This window comes from Calliphora vicina, chromosome 5 (assembly GCF_958450345.1).
Source record: "Calliphora vicina chromosome 5, idCalVici1.1, whole genome shotgun sequence".
Lineage (NCBI taxonomy): Eukaryota > Metazoa > Arthropoda > Insecta > Diptera > Calliphoridae > Calliphora > Calliphora vicina.
The window spans coordinates 16,393,198-16,413,894 of NC_088784.1; the positions used below are offsets into that span (position 1 = coordinate 16,393,198).

The following is a 20,697-nucleotide window of genomic DNA, read 5'->3' on the forward strand; positions in this document are numbered from 1 at the left end:
TGAAGCTAAAATTTAACTTTAGAAAGACCTTCGATTGAAGCTAAAATTGTACTTTAGAAAGACCTGCGAATGAAGCTAAAATTTAACTGTAGGAAGACCTTCGATTGAAGCTAAAACTGAACTTTTGATTGACCTTCGATTGAAGCTAAAATTGAACTTTAGAAAGACCTTCGATTGAAGCTAAAATTTAACTTTAGAAAGACCTTCGATTGAAGCTAAAACTGAACTTTAGAAAGACCTTTGACTGCACATTAGAAAGACCTTCGATTGATGCTAAAATTAAACGTTGGAAAGACCTTCGATTGAAGCTAAAATTGAACTTTAGAAAGACCTTCGATTGATGCTAAAATTGAACATTAGAATGACCTTTGATTGAAGCTAAAATTTAACTTTAGAAAGACCTTTGACTGCACATTAGAAAGACCTTCGATTGATGCTAAAATTAAACGTTGGAAAGACCTTCGATTGAAGCTAAAATTGAACTTTAGAATGACCTTCGTCGATTGAAGCCAAAATTTAACTTTAGAAAGACCTTCGATTGAAGCTAAAATTTAACTTTAGAAAGACCTTCGATTGAAGCTAAAACTGAACTTTAGAAAGACCTTTGACTGCACATTAGAAAGACCTTCGATTGATGCTAAAATTAAACGTTGGAAAGACCTTCGATTGAAGCTAAAATTGAACTTTAGAAAGACCTTCGATTGATGCTAAAATTGAACATTAGAATGACCTTTGATTGAAGCTAAAATTTAACTTTAGAAAGACCTTTGACTGCACATTAGAAAGACCTTCGATTGATGCTAAAATTAAACTTTGGAAAGACCTTCGATTGAAGCCAACATTTAACTTTAGGAAGACCTTCGATTGAAGCTAAAATTTAACTTTGGAAAGACCTTCGATTGAAGCCAACATTTAACTTTAGGAAGACCTTCGATTGAAGCTAAAATTTAACTTTAGAAAGACCTTCGATTGAAGCTAAAATTGTACTTTAGAAAGACCTGCGAATGAAGCTAAAATTTAACTGTAGGAAGACCTTCGATTGAAGCTAAAACTGAACTTTTGATTGACCTTCGATTGAAGCTAAAATTGAACTTTAGAAAGACCTTCGATTGAAGCTAAAACTGAACTTTAGAAAGACCTTTGACTGCACATTAGAAAGACCTTCGATTGATGCTAAAATTAAACGTTGGAAAGACCTTCGATTGAAGCTAAAATTGAACTTTAGAAAGACCTTCGATTGATGCTAAAATTGAACATTAGAATGACCTTTGATTGAAGCTAAAATTTAACTTTAGAAAGACCTTTGACTGCACATTAGAAAGACCTTCGATTGATGCTAAAATTAAACTTTGGAAAGACCTTCGATTGAAGCCAACATTTAACTTTAGGAAGACCTTCGATTGAAGCTAAAATTTAACTTTGGAAAGACCTTCGATTGAAGCCAACATTTAACTTTAGGAAGACCTTCGATTGAAGCTAAAATTTAACTTTAGAAAGACCTTCGATTGAAGCTAAAATTGTACTTTAGAAAGACCTGCGAATGAAGCTAAAATTTAACTGTAGGAAGACCTTCGATTGAAGCTAAAACTGAACTTTTGATTGACCTTCGATTGAAGCTAAAATTGAACTTTAGAAAGACCTTCGATTGAAGCTAAAATTTAACTTTAGAAAGACCTTCGATTGAAGCTAAAACTGAACTTTAGAAAGACCTTTGACTGCACATTAGAAAGACCTTCGATTGATGCTAAAATTAAACGTTGGAAAGACCTTCGATTGAAGCTAAAATTGAACTTTAGAAAGACCTTCGATTGATGCTAAAATTGAACATTAGAATGACCTTTGATTGAAGCTAAAATTTAACTTTAGAAAGACCTTTGACTGCACATTAGAAAGACCTTCGATTGATGCTAAAATTAAACGTTGGAAAGACCTTCGATTGAAGCTAAAATTGAACTTTAGAATGACCTTCGTCGATTGAAGCCAAAATTTAACTTTAGAAAGACCTTCGATTGAAGCTAAAATTTAACTTTAGAAAGACCTTCGATTGAAGCTAAAACTGAACTTTAGAAAGACCTTTGACTGCACATTAGAAAGACCTTCGATTGATGCTAAAATTAAACGTTGGAAAGACCTTCGATTGAAGCTAAAATTGAACTTTAGAAAGACCTTCGATTGATGCTAAAATTGAACATTAGAATGACCTTTGATTGAAGCTAAAATTTAACTTTAGAAAGACCTTTGACTGCACATTAGAAAGACCTTCGATTGATGCTAAAATTAAACGTTGGAAAGACCTTCGATTGAAGCTAAAATTGAACTTTAGAATGACCTTCGTCGATTGAAGCCAAAATTTAACTTTAGAAAGACCTTCGATTGAAGCTAAAATTTAACTTTAGAAAGACCTTCGATTGAAGCTAAAACTGAACTTTAGAAAGACCTTTGACTGCACATTAGAAAGACCTTCGATTGATGCTAAAATTAAACGTTGGAAAGACCTTCGATTGAAGCTAAAATTGAACTTTAGAAAGACCTTCGATTGATGCTAAAATTGAACATTAGAATGACCTTTGATTGAAGCTAAAATTTAACTTTAGAAAGACCTTTGACTGCACATTAGAAAGACCTTCGATTGATGCTAAAATTAAACTTTGGAAAGACCTTCGATTGAAGCCAACATTTAACTTTAGGAAGACCTTCGATTGAAGCTAAAATTTAACTTTAGAAAGACCTTCGATTGAAGCTAAAATTGTACTTTAGAAAGACCTGCGAATGAAGCTAAAATTTAACTGTAGGAAGACCTTCGATTGAAGCTAAAACTGAACTTTTGATTGACCTTCGATTGAAGCTAAAATTGAACTTTAGAAAGACCTTCGATTGATGCTAAAATTGAACATTAGAATTACCTTCGATTGAAGCTAAAATTTAACTTTAGAAAGACCTTTGACTGTACATTAGAAAGACCTTCGATTGATGCTAAAATTAAACGTTGGAAAGACCTTCGATTGAAGCTATAACTGAACTTTTGATTGACCTTCGATTGAAGCTAAAGTTGAACTTTAGAATGACCTTCGATTGAAGCTAAAATTGAACTTTAGAAAGACCTTCGACTGCACATTTGAAAGACCTTCGATTGAAGCTAAAATTTAACGTTAGAAAGCTAAAATTGCTACGATTGAAGCTAAAAATTTTGAAATTTTAAAAATATTTTTTTAAAAAAATGGCAAAAAAAAATTTCACAAAAAATTTTAATATTTGATTTTTTTTAATTTAAAAAAAAATCTAAAAAAAATTTTTTTTTAAATTTTGAAAAAAAATTCAAAAAAAATTTGATATAGCGCTCTTACTTGTTTGATCTAAAATATTGTACAAATTATTAATTTCTTTCATATTTCTTACCTTTTCCAGGTCTCCATGACAGCAGTACTGAAAACATTAAGCCTTCCAATGCCACAGATGCCAATGGACAACAGCAACAACAACAGCAGCAGCTGGCGAAGAAACACGACTGTCTCAAGGTAGAACAAGAAAACGCTGAATTGCGTCGCAAATTATTACGCACCAAACGTGCCTTTGAAGACACTTATGAAAAACTGCGCAATGCTAATCAACGCAAGGCACAAATCGAAAAAGACATTAAAAATCAAATACTCAAAACTCACAATGTCCTTAAAAACGTACGTTCCAATATGGAAAATGAATTGTAACGTACGTTTAAATAAAACTGAAATCATCCTAATAATCATTAAACCAACACTCATAATCAATTGGCACAGTAAAACATTTCATACAGAAACTAATACACAAGATGTTGCACCTGTTACACACTTGAAAGACACCTCTTTTTTTTTCTTTTTAAATTTTGAATTGTTTAACAACTATTATTCATATATATTTGTTTAATTAATTATTATTATAATTTTGGCAGGGAACCTTAATATTTTAAAATGGTTAAGGAGGTAAGGTCCTGAAAGTAAGAGACTTATATGGTAGTTGATTAATTTTGTAATAACCTGTTAAAAACTTCCTTAATTGTGGTTAATTTATTAATGTTTCTGGGCAAAAAAAAAACTCTAGTTTTATTTGATTAATTAATTATGTTGTTTGTGTAATTAATAGAATTTATCTGCATTTTTATTTTGTTTTAATAATAATTTTTAAATTTAGTTTGTAAATTATTTTATTCTAAGTCTGAAATCATATAACGATACGACCAAGCATCTAACTAAAACCCAAGACTAAACTAATTGCAACAGTCAAACTATAATTGACTTAAAACAAAGACTTTTTCCATAAACAAAGTCTGAGTTTAAAGAACCCACCCCTCAAAAACAAACTCTTTTTTTTTAAATCATAGCCATATTAATTTTAACTTATTTAATTAATTATTTTAACTACTTAATTTATTCTTTAATATTTAACAGATAACTGTGTCTCTTGTCTTGTAATTTATCATTTCAATGTATCTTTTTTTTAATAATTTTAATATAAAACTAAACCTTAAACCCAACTAAATCATTCATATTGAATGAAACTAATGTTTTATTTCTTAAATTTTCCTTAATTTTTTTATTTTATTTCTATATATCTTTATTTTTTTAATATTTGCCTGCTGCTGTTTAATATTCTTTCTAGACCGCTTCCTGCTTTCAAGAAGATATTGAAGTTATGCTGTGAAATATAAGCAATTTGTCCCAAGTTTTCAAAAATTTTTTTTAAAAAAAATTCCAAAAATATTAAAACATCTACTCTACACCTTCTCTTTACTTGCTTGTGTTCTTTTTTTATTTTAACGATTATATATTTTTTTAACGATTTTCGAACGATTAACTAATTTCAAACAAAAAATTTTAATTTTACACTAAAAACTTGTATTTATGTAAAATTGTAAAAAAAGAAAATGTACAACTAACAAAACAATTGAAAACAATTTAAATAACCTCTATGTATATAACTTTAGTTTAGTTTTTAGTTTTTTAAATAAATTTAAAAAAAAACCTTTTAACAAAAAATATTAAATAATAATAATTTAGTTAAGTAATTTTGTTGTTAAGCTTAATAATACGATTTAAATTATTTTATATACGAACATTCAAAAAAAATGTAAAGTAAAACACAAACCCCCTCAAAACAATTGTATTGAAAATAAATTTAAAAAATAAAACAAAACAAATCTAATAAAACGAAACAAAATGTTATTAAAAAAATAAAATTTTAAATGCCAAAGTGTTTTTTAATTAAGAATATAAAGAATAAAAACGTTTGTGAGAGCAAAAATTAGAATATTCGTTGAATTTTAGCTTCAATCGTAGGTCTTTCTAAAGTTAAATTTTAACTGCAATCGTAGGACTTTTTAAAGTCCAATTTTAGCTTCAATCGAAGGTCTTTCCAATGTTCAATTTTTGCTTCAATCGTAGGACTTTCTAAAGTTATATTTTAGCTTCAGTCGTAGGTCTTTCTAATGTTAAATTTTAGCTTCAATCGAAGGTCTTTCCAATGATCAATTTTAGCTTCAGTCGTAGGTCTTTCTAAAGTTCAATTTTAGCTTCAATCGTAGGTCTTTCTAAAGTTAAATTTTAGCTTCAATCGAAGGTCTTTCTAATGTTCAATTGTAGCTTCAATCGTAGGTCTGCCTAAAGTTAAATTTTAACTTCAAACGTAGGTCTTTCTATTGTTCAATTTTAGCTTCAATCGTACGTCTGTCCTAAGTTCAATTTTAGTTGCAATCGTTGGTCTTTCTTATGCTCCATTTCAACTTCAATCGTAGGTATTTCTAAAGTTCAATTTTAGCTGCAATCATTGGTCTTTCTAATGCTCCATTTCAACTTCAATCGTAGGTCTGTCTAAAGTTAAATTTTAACTTCAAACGTAGGACTTTCTATTGTTCAATTTTAGCTTCAATCGAAGGTCTGTCTAAAGATCAATTTTAGATTCAATCGTAGGTCTGTCTTAAGTTCAATTTTAGTTGCAATCGTTGGTCTTTCTAATGCTCCATTTCAACTTCAATCGTAGGTCTTTCTAAAGTTCAATTTTAGCTGCAATCGTTGGTCTTTCTAAAGTTCAATTTTAGCTGCAATCGTTGGTCTTTCTAATGCTCCATTTCAATTTCAATCGTAGGTCTTTCTAAAGTTCCATTTTAGCTTCAACGAAGGTCTTTCTAAAGTTCAATTTTAGCTTCAATCGTAGGTCTTTTTATCGTTAAATTTTAGCTGCAATCGTAGGTCTTTCTAAAGTTCAATTTTAGCTGCAATCGTTGGATTTTCTAATGCTCCATTTCAACTTCTATCGTAGGTCTTTCTAAAGTTCAATTTATCTTCAATTGTAGGTCTTTTAAAAGTTCAATTTATCTTCAATTGTAGGTCTTTTTAAAGTCCAATTTTATCGTCAATCGAAGGTCTTTCCAATGTTCAATTTCAGCTTCAGTCGTAGAGGTTTCTAAAGTTAAATTTTAGCTTCAATCGTAGGTCTTTCTAATGCTCCATTTCAACTGCAATTTCAATTTTAAAGTTCAATTTTAGCTGCAATCGTTGGTCTTTCTAAAGTTAAATTTTAGCTGCAATCGTTGGTCTTTCTAATGCTCCATTTCAACTTCAATCGTTGGTCTTTCTAAATTTTAATTTTAGCTTCAATCGAAGGTCTTTCTAAAGTTCAATTTTAGTTGCAATAGTTGGTATTTCTAAGCTCCATTTTAACTTCAATCGTAGGTATTTCTAAAGTTCAATTTTAGCGAATTTTAACTACAATCGTAGGACGTTCTAATGTTGAATTTTAGCTTCAATATTAGGTCTTTCTAAAGTTCAATTTAAACTTCAATCGAAGGACTTTCTAAAGTTAAATTTTAGCTTCAAACGTAGGTCTTTCTAATGTTCAATTTTAGCTTCAAACGAAGGAGTTTCTAATGTTAAATTTTAGCTTCAATCGTAGTTCTTACTAAAGTTGTTGAAGCTACATCTGTCGAATTGGCTGACATTTATTCAGTTGGTTTTGTCGAATTGCTTGTCATCTATTCACCTTGGACGGCTATAGGGTTCAATAGTTCAATTGATAAAATTAGATTTATCAAAATGGGTGTTTTGCCGGGCAACATACCGCGCGCTGCGCCCATTTTCTGGCTAAATGGGCAAGCAAAATTGTCAAATTTGGGACGATACCAATCCACATGAGATCCAAGAGCGCCCAATGCTTCCCGAAAAAGTCACTGTTTGATATGGATTTTGGACTGGCAGCGTCATCGATCAATATTTCTTTGAGAACGACGTTGACCAGGCATCACCGTCAACGGCGAGCTCTATAGGTCGATGATTATGAACTTCTTTTGGTATGAATTGGATGATATGAACACCAACGACATGAGGTTTTAATAAGACGGTACTACATGCCACACAGCTAGCTCATGTCACATTGAACATTTGTCACGAGCGATTTGAGGGCATGGCCATCTCACGTGCAGGTGATGTCAACTGGCTACCGAGATCGTGCTGTTTGACGCCGTAAGACTTTTTCTTATGGGGTTTCTTAAGTCACAGGTTCATGCGTAGAAGTCACAAACCACAGCGGCCCTCAAAGTCAACATAACCCATGCCATCGCTCAAATTCAGCCTGATTTATACGCCTGAGTCATGAGAAATTTAACATTTAGGGTGAGGGCCAGCGAGAGAAGACGCGGCGGACATTTGCACGACGTTTTATATTCTATACCAACGAATAAAAAGTTACGATAATATCTCACACACACTTTGTTTTATTTAAATTTAAAGACATTACCGACCGTTTAGTTGTTTTATTAAAAATTTTCTCTAAACAACTTTTATTTGACCCTCCTCTAACACTGCTTTGAAATAATTCCCCAACACTTTATTTAAATTTTTGAAAATTGATTGTTTTTTTTGTTTATTATTTTAAAGTTTTATTTCAAAATTAATTTTCTTTAATTATTTTGTTGTTTGCATTGTTTAAAAGTAGAGATCATTATTTTAATATAATTTTATGTTTTGTTTTGTTGTTGAGTTATTTTTTTTTGGCATAATTTAGTTAAAACTATAAAATTATTAAACATACACATAAGCATTATTAATAAGAGATAAATTTTGAGTTAAATTTGTAATTAATACAATATTTTTGTTTGGTTAAAATCCATATATTTTTGTTTGCCAGTTAAAAAGCATTATAATTTAAGGTTTTTTTCTTTTTCTTATTTTGATAAAATTGTATGTTTTATTTTTATTTTTTGTTAAGTTTAAAAGCTAAAATGCTAAAATTAGGTACAATCTACAATATGTTTCATTTAAATTTATGATTTTTTTTTGATGATTTTACTTGATTTGATGCATTGTTTGCTGTTGTTAATTACGTTTTTCTTTTTTTTTTTTGTTTTAAATTTTGGTGTATATGATTATTGTAAATATATTATTTTTATTTATTCATTATTTAACTTTATCTTCTTAGAGAATTGCACTTTTGTTTTTTTATTTTTTTGTTTTAGATTTATTTTATAATAATTTATTATATTTTAGTTTAAATCATTAGAGTTAGAAAGCTAGACTTTATAAACTACAAATTAAATACTTTTTCTGTTGGTTTCTATAATTACTGGCTGTGCGTTAGAAATTGTTTCAAAACAAAAAATTCAAGAGAAATTATTAAGCTAAAAACAAGTAAGTGTGCTGCTACATTCGGCTGTGCCGAATCTTATGTACCCTTCACCAAACTGTACTACAGTTACAGTTAAAAAGTTCGAAAATTTAGAGGTCTTAAATCGCAGCCAGTCTCAAACAGTTATTTTTAAACAGTTATTTTGGGATAAATTTATTTCAACTAACATACGATCATGGCTATATCGACATATCGACTCCCCTATCTATAACGATCCGGAATATATATACTTCATCTGAACGCAAATGAAAATGTGGAAATTACTAACAGAATTACAATCCTATATAACACTCATGGTGAAGGGTATAATAATGGTTTTAAATTTTAAAGTGGAAATGGAATAAAGGTTGTTATCCTAGTTTAAACAGTTGGTCATCTATATAGAGTGGGACACGTGGATCCTTTAGCTGTCCCGTTGTAATTTCTGGTTAATAAGTGATCCTTATTGAGCCACCAACAAAACCATCCCGTTGCTTCTGACATCCATCTCCTAAAGATTCGTTAAATCATAAAAGAATAGATAACGCAGCATTGCCAAACTAATAACTAGAACTGAACTAGAACTGAACTAGAACTGAACTAGAACTGAACTAGAACTGAACTAGAACTGAACTAGAACTGAACTAGAACTGAACTAGAACTGAACTAGAACTGAACTAGAACTGAACTAGAACTGAACTAGAACTGAACTAGAACTGAACTAGAACTGAACTAGAACTGAACTAGAACTGAACTAGAACTGAACTAGAACTGAACTAGAACTGAACTAGAACTGAACTAGAACTGAACTAGAACTGAACTAGAACTGAACTAGAACTGAACTAGAACTGAACTAGAACTGAACTAGAACTGAACTAGAACTGAACTAGAACTGAACTAGAACTGAACTAGAACTGAACTAGAACTGAACTAGAACTGAACTAGAACTGAACTAGAACTGAACTAGAACTGAACTAGAACTGAACTAGAACTGAACTAGAACTGAACTAGAACTGAACTAGAACTGAACTAGAACTGAACTAGAACTGAACTAGAACTGAACTAGAACTGAACTAGAACTGAACTAGAACTGAACTAGAACTGAACTAGAACTGAACTAGAACTGAACTAGAACTGAACTAGAACTGAACTAGAACTGAACTAGAACTGAACTAGAACTGAACTAGAACTGAACTAGAACTGAACTAGAACTGAACTAGAACTGAACTAGAATTGAACTAGAACTGAACTAGAACTGAACTAGAACTGAACTAGAATTGAACTAGAACTGAACTAGAACTGAACTAGAACTGAACTAGAACTGAACTAGAACTGAACTAGAACTGAACTAGAACTGAACTAGAACTGAACTAGAACTGAACTAGAACTGAACTAGAACTGAACTAGAACTGAACTATTCCCCTTTAGGGAATACACACACACATTTGTTTCTATTTGAAATATCCTGCTGCTTTCTATTGCACCTGATACATTTTTTCCATTTCCACTTTACCTTACTTTAAAAACCTCTTTTAAATTGCTTGTTTTTTCTAAGTTTTTTGGTTTTAAATCTTATAAATATAATAATTTATATTGCTATATCATAATTTATAGTAGTATTACTTGTAAAAAAGAAGAAAAAAATAAATAAAATTTTGCATATTTTTACGTAGTTAAGTATTATTATTAGTTTTAACGATTTAAGTTGAACTGGTAAGTTATTAAATAAAACTGTCAATTGAAGAAAAATAATAAATTTTGGCATAAAAGAAAACTATCGACTACTATAGAATTGATTGATGCCTAAAACATGTTTTTCTTCATGGTATTTTTGCAGGATATGTGTTATAACCGAGGTGGTATCATTGTCACCACCCCAAACACGTATAGTATGCTCATTCTCCAATATTGCTAAAAAGGCTTTATAAATTTGTTAAATATCATAAGAAACTGTATTAAATTAAACGAATAAACCAACAACTTACCCAATAATATTTTGGGATTGCTTAGGCTCAACTGTACTTGAGGCAATTCGAGTATGGTTTTTAATATGGGCGAATCTTGGGCTAAACCTTCACGTAATTCTACTAAGCTACCGGTACGATTACCGCACAACCATTCACAAGCCGCTGCTTTATTATTGCAAGTCTTTTTTAACGCCTCTATAACATCGGGCTCTTGAAAGCCCATATCCACTAGATTTTGTATGGTCTCGGGACTGGGGGGTATATCACGATGACTGTAAATGCGCACTATTTCTAATAAAGCTGCTATATTTTCAATAGGACCCTAAAGAACAAAATAATTTATAAGAATACATACAAATTTAATAAGCTTTCCAAACTTACATCATTCGACATAATACCCGAGGGTGAGGCTATTGAATTAGTTCTAGGCAAACCCATAACAGTTTCTTCTATGCCCATTTCTTCCGACTGACGCAGTATCAGCCATTCTAAAGCATTTGAATATATATTGCTAAAGGCCAGGGATGATAACTTAATATTTTGTTTCGTTGTAATTTTATAGATATAAAACTTACTTGTGTATTTTTAAAGCATACTCAGCCTTTTCTTTCTTAAAACCCATGTCCACAAGGCACTGTAAAGTATCGTTTTGATAGTTACGCTTATTGATAAGTTTCTGCTTAAGCATGGCTATTAAACGATTGGCATAAGGACCGGAACCAATAATAACGGATGAGGCTTGAGCCAAAGAAATCAAAACTTTACGTACATCGAATTGCAGCTGAAATGAAAGGGAAATTAAAAAAAAAAGAACAATTTTCTATAAAAACTTGTATTTTAACAGAGTATTTTAATTCAGTTCTAGTTTAGTTCTAGTTCAGTTCTAGTTCAGTTTTAGTTCAGTTCTAGTTCAGTTCTAGTTCAGTTCTAGTTCAGTTCTAGTTCAAATTAATTCCCCTTTCCAACTTACATTAGACTGTTGAAATATCTCATTAATATCCACCATTGGTATCTCACTCGTACGCACGGGCAGACTTCGCGTAGCCATTTCTATTTCCACCTCAGGCGGTGTTCTAGTCTCTCTTGTTTGGGTCATTAAATTCTGCAAATGATTTCGTTTGGCCACCAAAACCAAAGTGTCATTGTTGACAATTTCCAATTGAGCCAATGTTAAATTCTCATTCAATTCGGAACCCTGATAGTCAGCCTTTAGTAAACGAAACCGAGGACCCAAAGATCGAGGATCTGTGGCGAATAGGGGCATGGAGCCAATATCATCTTTAAGCTCTAAAAGAACTTCACTTTTTAACTCCAACAGGCGTTTGTTGGCATCCGTTTGAAAGGCCAAAATGCGGGCAGAGGGACAGACAATGCGTATTTTGATACGTTCTTTGGGGGAGGGACCTTTTGAGACATCTTCGGAATTGTGGCATGAGCCAATGGACGAAGAGGCAGCCGAAGAACGACGAGAACTCCTTCTGTAAAAGTTTAAAAAAGCCAACACACAATTTATTTAAACAAAAAATAACAATTACTTGAGAAATAAATTTCGTAATTTTTGCATTTTAAACAGGAAATTTTTGAAATAAAAGAAAAAGTAAGACTGACTTATTTATCACAGCATATAGACTTACATTTTATTTAACTTAATATTATTAGACGTTGAGTTGGTCAAGGAACATGATGATGAATGGTGATGATGATGACAATGTGGCGTAACCGATGAAGACCCTCTCATTGATCTATGGGCGGTTTGTGGTGTACGAAGACTGGCACTGGGACTGGCCGTCGCTGTAACAACGGTGGCGTTAGTACTATTTGCTGTATCTTCTGGATTATCTTGCAGGCGATGCAGTCTGGGCGCTATATCACTGGCACTAGTAGACGAATTATCATCTTCATCTTCACTTTTATTTGTGGTACGTTTATTACGGGCCGCCAGCCATTTGGCACGACGTTCTGCAAATTTTTCACGTACCCATGGAATCATTGCTATTGCAATGACCCCTAAATACAAAATTTCAACTCTTTTAAAAACTTAATTTTAAATGTAGGTTTTTATAAACCATTTTAATTATATTATTAAATACATATTGCACGAATTTTTAACTAATTTTACATTTTTTAAGAAGTTTGTATCCTTTTGTTTACAAAAAAAAGAGGAAACTGTAGGAAAATTTTTTCCAATTATCTTTTGTGGTATAATTTGGGAAAACAACAAATTCACCTTTATTGTTTTTTTTTAATTCCTGTTCTTTGACAAATTCACCTCATTGCTTATTGGAGGAAGTAATGCCAATAGAAGTATTTATAAGTTAAAATGAACGATTTTTCAAATAAATTACCGTTATTTCTTGTATATTTTATAATTTCTTACGAAAAAGATCTTATTTCTATGCAAAAAACAATAATTAAGTGAATAAAGATGTGAATTTAATGGTACATTTCCACTTAGGTGATTTAAACTTGATTTCTTCTATTATCGAGTGATTTGCTAAATATTTTCTGATCATATTTTGCTCAGCGTATGAAAACAAAACATCGTTTAAAATGAATCTGTATTAAATATTTCCTAATCTTGTCTTTAGCCATTTTTACTAATTATAAAGAAATTAGTGTAAGAAAAAATTACAAAACGAAATTATCAAAATAAATATTGAAATAACGCTATAACATGATGCTTTTTACATCGTTTTCATATAATATATTTTTGTTACAAAGTTTCCATTGTTTTTCCAATACCATGAAATGTATTTTTCTTAAAATTTAAGGCTTAAAAACCCTGAAATTACTATTTTAATAGAAAACCCAGTAAATTACAATTTATGTTAGCAATATGCATTATATGTAATATATTTTCGTTTTCAGCTTTTAAAAAGTTATTAAAATTCTTAAATAACTTTTTAAATAAATAAATTAAGAAATATACATACATACATAAATACATATTTACTAAAAGGCCATGATTTAGAAAACTGAAAAGTTTCAAAAAATTTTCCATTATTTTGTCACTTATTGTTTACCTGTTATTTTTGTACCTAAATTTTTTATTACCGCGTTTTCGCGACTATCCTTTTTGCTTATTTAAATTATCTTTCTTGCTAATTGTGTTTAATCCACCTTCAAAACTAAAATGGCATCTGTCAATATTTTTATTGCGGCTTAAAACAACAGGCAGACTTTAACAGTATAAACATTTTTTACCTGCAGTTGGGAAATTACCGCAATTATCCTTCTTGCTTATTTAAATTATCCTTTTTGCTAATTGTGTTTAAACAAGATGTCTTTGATATTGATTTGGCGATTGGCAAGGTATACTCAGCATGGTGCATAAGACATCAGTCACAATTTGACAGTGAAGTAATACGTTACAAAACAAAGTGTCATCAACAAAGTGTAATTTATTTATATAAAAAAGGTAATTATTTTCATAAATTGTTTAAAAACATAGTGAAAAACTTATTTTAATTATAGTGGAATATTCATAATAGAATTTAGTAACTTTATGTGATAGTTGTAATTGTTTACATTTTTATTAAACAAAAATGTATTTTTTTAAATTAGTTTATAAGAACATATTGTAATTTGTATTCTAATTTTGAAAAAGTACCGATAATTTTTGTAAAAATATTAATTTAAATTAAAAATACTCTTAAAAACATGACTCCCCCTACTTAACACAAACAAATTCACCTTAGCCTTTGTTTTTCTTGCAAAAACCAACTCACCACACAGTGCTGCCAAGTTCGGGTACAATGACTTTTTTGTATGTGTATTTTGTATTGTCTTTCTTATCGTGTTTTTTACTTTTCTGCAAACGAAAAAGAAGCGTTTCTCGTAAATTACGCGATTTTTAATATTAAATTATAACCAGTAAATCTGTTTAAATTTTAATTAAATTTATGATAAACATGTAAATAAATGTTTGTTCTTTATTTAATAACAAAAATAAAGTGTTAATTGAATGAATTTATATTAAAAAAAAGCCAAGTGAAAATTTTCATCCGAAGGACTGGAGAAAAAAAGAACATTAAATGTAGTAAAAAAGCAGTGGCTTGAAAAAAAGTAGCAAAAAACGAGAGAAATAAAGAAATTAAATGCGTGGATAGCAAATGAAAGAATAAAAAAAATACGAAAAAACTAAAGTAAATCGCTTTGTAATGTTTATTACAAAAAAATAATAAAGAAAAGACATTGGCATTGCAAAAAAATCAAATAAAAAATTATATATACATACATGCATACATACACATATAATTAATGCAAAAGGAAGGTAAACAAATAAATGAAAAATTTCTTTATCAATAACTTGTGCTGTTGTTGTGTTCGAAACAGATTTAAAATTTGGCTATTTTTACATTTGAATCTAAGATTAGGGGTTGAAAATGGGAACAAAATATTGGATCAGAGTTTGAATGCAGGTGCAGCTACGACGGGATTTGTTATTTATGTATTCCCTTTTCATCTCGGCTGCATAAACAGGAAGTTATAAATGTATATACGAGTGATGTTTAGTGGAGTGTGTGTACACATTTGTTTTGTACATTGTCTGTCTGTCTGTTTACTTGTCATGTCATTCTGTCAGTCTGTCGTATATTTGTCAGTTTAACATTTTCTTATGCTTCTTGTCCGGATATTCTTGAAATATGTAAGGCAATAAAGGGGAATTGAAAATAAATACATAAATAAAATGGGAAAACATAAGATTTCAATTAATATTAGTACATATTCTCAAGGGAATTTTTCTCTGTATTAGATTTTCTAAATATCTAGATCCGATATGATTCAAAGGTTTTTTCCAAGAATTGTGACTCAGTTAATTTTTGGTGGTAAGATAGAAAGGTTTATCACGTATCCCTAATTATAGTTTTGTAAACAAATATTGTGTTATTATTTATGTACTAAAATAGTGATAAAATTAGTTTGTACTAAAAATATTAATATTTTCTAAAATTTACTGCATTAAACATTTTGATAACCGTTTGCAAATTGTGACAAATTCGTGAGAAAATTTGTCAACTGATATTTTTTAAAAAAATTTTGACTAACAATAAATTTGGAAAAATTGTGACAAATTTTCTATAAAAAAATTGTCACAAAATTTCTATAAAAAATTGTCACAAAATTTCTATAAAAAATTGTCACAAATTTTCAATAAAAATTGTCATAAATTTTCTATAAAAAATTGATACAAATTTTCTATAAAAAAATTTAAAAAATTTGCGAATAAAAATTGTGTCAAAATCTGACACACATTTTTTAACTAGAACTGAACTAGAACTGAACTAGAACTGAACTAGAACTGAACTAGAACTGAACTAGAACTGAACTAGAACTGAACTAGAACTGAACTAGAACTGAACTAGAACTGAACTAGAACTGAACTAGAACTGAACTAGAACTGAACTAGAACTGAACTAGAACTGAACTAGAACTGAACTAGAACTGAACTAGAACTGAACTAGAACTGAACTAGAACTGAACTAGAACTGAACTAGAACTGAACTAGAACTGAACTAGAACTGAACTAGAACTGAACTAGAACTGAACTAGAACTGAACTAGAACTGAACTAGAACTGAACTAGAACTGAACTAGAACTGAACTAGAACTGAACTAGAACCGAACTAGAACTGAACTAGAATTTGTTTAAGGACAGAATTTTAATTTAACACCCTCTCAATTTGTAACTCATTTTGCTAATATTTCCTTACTCTTGTGATTTTTTAAACCAAAATTAAAATTTTTATCCACAATTTGTTATCCCAGTTTTCTTTAGTTTTATTTATGTTTTTTCTATATTTCTTTTACAGCAGCAATAACAACTATTTAAAAATTCCAAGAATAGCTGAGAATGAACTTTTGAAATAATTAAAATAAAAACGAAACGCATTAAATTAAGACGCAGCAGAACAAGCAAAAGATAGCAGCAATATTTTAGATTTTTTTCTATACAATAAACATACTTAGATAATAGGAACAATTTTGCAAACAATTGCCTAACTAAAGGGTAAGTTAGAGCTTATCAATCAATGAATGAATGTATAAATAATATTGTATTCATAATAATTAATTAATTCTTTGTTTTTTTTTGTATTTCAGTAAGAAAAATTGTAGAAACATGTGGAATTCAGAAGTACGACAGCAGCAAAACGGTGTTACTACCTCATCCTCCAACTCAATACTCAATTCTTCTAGCCAAAATTCACAAAACAATGGCAGCAATGGTTCTTCACGCAACTCTACACAGCAGCAGCAGCCCGCCAAACAGTTGGGCATGACTTCGGCCATAAGTTTGGCCTGTCCCCGACCCGAAGACGTACAAAAATCTGACGAGCTGCGCAAGGCCTTGGAGCCCTATAAGGTTTTCGAAACGGAAGAGGAATTGAATCATCGCATGGAAATACTTGCCAAACTCAATACTCTTGTCAAACAGTGGGTCAAAGAGATATCACTGTCCAAGAATATGCCTGAAGTGGCCGCCCAAAAGCTGGGTGGTAAAATCTATACATTCGGTTCATATCGTTTGGGTGTACACCACAAAGGTGCTGATATTGACGCATTGTGTGTGGCACCACGCAATATAGAACGTGCCGATTATTTTACATCATTCTTTGAGCTGTTGAAAAAACAACCGGAGGTAACCGAATGCCGTGCCGTTGAGGAGGCGTTTGTACCGGTTATAAAAATGAATTTCGATGGCATCGAAATTGATTTACTATTTGCTCGTTTATCTCTCAAAGAGATACCGGACGATTTTGATTTGCGCGACGACAACCTATTGAAAAACTTGGATCCACGTTCGGTGCGCAGTTTGAACGGCTGTCGCGTAACAGATGAAATATTGTCGTTAGTACCGAATATAGAGAATTTTCGTTTAGCATTGCGTTCCATAAAGTTGTGGGCTAAAAGTGAGTAAGGCAAAAAGCTTAAGCTTTAAACTAAGTAGTTTTAAATTTCTCACAACTTGAATGGAAATTTTTAATTGAAATTACTACAAATTTTAATATAAAATTTTAAAATTTATTTCTGTTTTCATTTTAGAACATGGCATCTATTCAAATTCATTGGGTTACTTTGGTGGTGTAACCTGGGCTATGTTAGTGGCACGTACCTGCCAATTGTATCCAAATGCTACAGCCTCCACATTGGTACATAAATTCTTTTTGGTTTTCTCGCGTTGGAAGTGGCCCAACCCCGTCTTGCTAAAACATCCAGACAATGTTAATTTAAGATTTCCGGTAAGTGTTACCTCACTAGCAATAACTAAATGAATATGAATATTAAAGATTTTATTTTAAAACAGGTATGGGATCCCCGTGTTAACGCTTCAGATCGTTATCATTTAATGCCGATTATAACGCCGGCCTATCCACAACAAAATTCCACATTTAACGTTTCGGAATCCACGAAAAAAGTTATATTAATGGAATTCAATAGAGGCATGTCAACAACAGATGAAATAATGTTGGGCAGAGCTTCGTGGGATAGATTATTTGAGGCTCCCAGTTTCTTTTATAGGTAAATTTCTTAAATATCAAAAACACAACTTATATTTATTATTAATTGTTCTTCTTTCCGTTCTAGATATCGCCACTTTATTGTTTTATTGGTTAACTCACAAACCGCTGACGATCATTTGGAATGGTGCGGTTTGGTTGAGTCTAAAATTCGTCTCTTGATTGGCAACTTGGAGCGCAATCAACACATTTCTTTGGCCCATGTCAATCCCAAGTGTTTTGACCACAAGAAGGGCAACAATAATAATTCTTGTTCACAAAATAGCAGCAGCGGCAATGAAGATGATAAATCTCAAAATCCTGCTACGACAGCAGGTGCTGCTGTTGCCGGACAAGCAACACTGACCGCATCGCCATATTGTTCGATGTGGTTTATCGGTTTGGAATTTGAGCGCACGGAAAATCTGAATGTTGATTTAACCGAAAGTATACAGAATTTTACAGAGCATGTAATACAACATGGTGTAAGTATAAACATTTTTAGTTACTTTATTTTTAAGAAAGATTTTGAAAAATACCAAAAGTGATTAAAATTCAATCAGACGTTTTTAAAACTGTACAATATGATCAGTTCTAGTTCAGTTCTAGTTCAGTTCTAGTTCAGTTCTAGTTCAGGTCTAGTTCAGTTCTAGTTCAGTTCTAGTTCAGTTCTAGTTCAGTTCTAGTTCAGTTCTAGTTCAGTTCTAGTTCAGTTCTAGTTCAGTTCTAGTTCAGTTCTAGTTCAGTTCTAGTTCAGTTCTAGTTCAGTTCTAGTTCAGTTCTAGTTCAGTTCTAGTTCAGTTCTAGTTCAGTTCTAGTTCAGTTCTAGTTCAGTTCTAGTTCAGTTCTAGTTCAGTTCTAGTTCAGTTCTAGTTCAGTTCTAGTTCAGTTCTAGTTCAGTTCTAGTTCAGTTCTAGTTCAGTTCTAGTTCAGTTCTAGTTCAGTTCTAGTTCAGTTCTAGTTCAGTTCTAGTTCAGTTCTAGTTCAGTTCTAGTTCAGTTCTAGTTCAGTTCTAGTTCAGTTCTAGTTCAGTTCTAGTTCAGTTCTAGTTCAGTTCTAGTTCAGTTCTAGTTCAGTTCTAGTTCAGTTCTAGTTCAGTTCTAGTTCAGTTCTAGTTCAGTTCTAGTTCAGTTCTAGTTCAGTTCTAGTTCAGTTCTAGTTCAGTTCTAGTTCAGTTCTAGTTCAGTTCTAGTTCAGTTCTAGTTCAGTTCTAGTTCAGTTCTAGTTCAGTTCTAGTTCAGTTCTAGTTCAGTTCTAGTTCAGTTCTAGTTCAGTTCTAGTTCAGTTCTAGTTCAGTTCTAGTTCAGTTCTAGTTCAGTTCTAGTTCAGTTCTAGTTCAGTTCTAGTTCAGTTCTAGTTCAGTTCTAGTTCAGTTCTAGTTCAGTTCTAGTTCAGTTCTAGTTCAGTTCTAGTTCAGTTCTAGTTCAGTTCTAGTTCAGTTCTAGTTCAGTTCTAGTTCAGTTCTAGTTCAGTTCTAGTTCAGTTCTAGTTCAGTTCTAGTTCAGTTCTAGTTCAGTTCTAGTTCAGTTCTAGTTCAGTTCTAGTTCAGTTCTAGTTCAGTTCTAGTTCAGTTCTAGTTCAGTTCTAGTTCAGTTCTAGTTCAGTTCTAGTTCAGTTCTAGTTCAGTTCTAGTTCAGTTCTAGTTCAGTTCTAGTTCAGTTCTAGTTCAGTTCTAGTTCAGTTCTGCATCATTCCAAGATTCCCAAAAAAATTTCAAATTAAATTTTTGTAAAATTTATTTAAAAAATTTGAATTAATTATTTTTTAAATAAAAAAAAATTTTTAAATTGTGAAAAGAAATGTTAAATTAATTTAAATTTAAAAATTAGTTTTTTTAAAAATTAAAATATTGAAAATTTTTTTAAAAAAATTTAAAATTTTGAAAATTATTTTTTTGAAATTTAAAAAATTATAAAAAATTTCCACACTTTTTATTAAATTTAAAAAAGAAAAAAAAAATATTTTTCCATTAAACTTTCATAACTTTTTTAAAACAAATTTCGACTTCTACTCTGTTCATTATTTTTTTATTAATTTTTCTTTCTCCTCTCTCCTCTTTTCTGCAGGTCAACATAAAAATGTTAAAGGAAGGCATGTCCATAGAAGCCCGTCACGTGAAACGCAAACAGTTGTCACAGTATTTGGATGCTGACTTCTTGAAACGTGAACGTAAATCCATGGACAGTCACAATACTTTCAGTAATGCAATTATAGCCAATCGCAAAAGGCTGTCAACTGAAATGCAACAGAAAGAAAGCAGCAATGGCAGCACTGTCAAGCGGTCTCGTGTCAGTGAATCGGTAAGTTGTAAATGAGTTTCCATTTACGGGTTACTTTATATTTGTATTGAAAACAGCAGGAGGAAAATTCAAATGCTTCCAGTGATGCCGGTGGTAGTGGTGGTGGTGGTGGTGTTGGCGGTAATACTACACCCACAACACCCACCTCACAACCACAAACGGCACCAACATTTAATAACAAGCAACAAACGACGCCCCAACCAGATGATGTTTCGGATAATAGTAATGGCGGTAATAGCAACAGCAATACGGCTTCAACACAACCCACAGCTGAAGTGGCATGCTCGTGACCGCCGCCAACTAT

The 20,697-nt window shown here is 31.3% G+C and overlaps 3 protein-coding genes across 8 annotated transcripts in view; 2 read left to right on the forward strand and 1 right to left on the reverse strand.

The window, feature by feature from the left end:
- Positions 1-5,216, forward strand: part of cnn (centrosomin) — a 77,616-nt gene extending 72,400 nt beyond the window's left edge. For all 5 annotated transcript variants that reach the window (XM_065510489.1, XM_065510492.1, XM_065510491.1 and 2 more), the window contains one exon: positions 3,406-5,216. In XM_065510489.1, the coding sequence (XP_065366561.1) occupies positions 3,406-3,704 (299 nt within the window). In that variant the 3' untranslated portion in view covers positions 3,705-5,216. The remainder of the gene's footprint in view (positions 1-3,405) is intronic.
- Positions 5,217-10,189: 4,973 nt separating this feature from the next.
- On the reverse strand, positions 10,190-12,828 carry Kpc2 (Kip1 ubiquitination-promoting complex subunit 2). Its single transcript, XM_065511449.1, has 6 exons — positions 12,230-12,828; positions 11,566-12,073; positions 11,171-11,376; positions 10,977-11,106; positions 10,614-10,917; positions 10,190-10,548 (listed from the first exon to the last, which is right to left on the reverse strand). Exons 1-6 carry the CDS (start codon positions 12,583-12,585, stop codon positions 10,403-10,405), a joined length of 1,650 nt encoding a protein of 549 aa, XP_065367521.1. The 5' UTR covers positions 12,586-12,828; the 3' UTR covers positions 10,190-10,402.
- A 1,808-nt stretch (positions 12,829-14,636) lies between these two features.
- hrg (hiiragi) lies at positions 14,637-20,691 on the forward strand. Of its 2 annotated transcripts, none has more exons than XM_065510553.1 (8): positions 14,637-14,868; positions 16,411-16,604; positions 16,697-17,505; positions 17,639-17,835; positions 17,901-18,115; positions 18,182-18,578; positions 20,160-20,393; positions 20,450-20,691. In XM_065510553.1, the coding sequence occupies exons 3-8, from the start codon at positions 16,716-16,718 to the stop codon at positions 20,681-20,683; spliced, it is 2,067 nt and encodes a 688-aa protein (XP_065366625.1). In that variant the 5' UTR covers positions 14,637-14,868; positions 16,411-16,604; positions 16,697-16,715; the 3' UTR covers positions 20,684-20,691. The 2 variants fall into 2 exon arrangements, with proteins under 2 accessions (XP_065366625.1, XP_065366624.1); XM_065510552.1 differs by having other exon boundaries at positions 14,638-14,868; positions 16,408-16,604.
- The last annotated feature ends 6 nt before the right edge of the window (positions 20,692-20,697 follow it).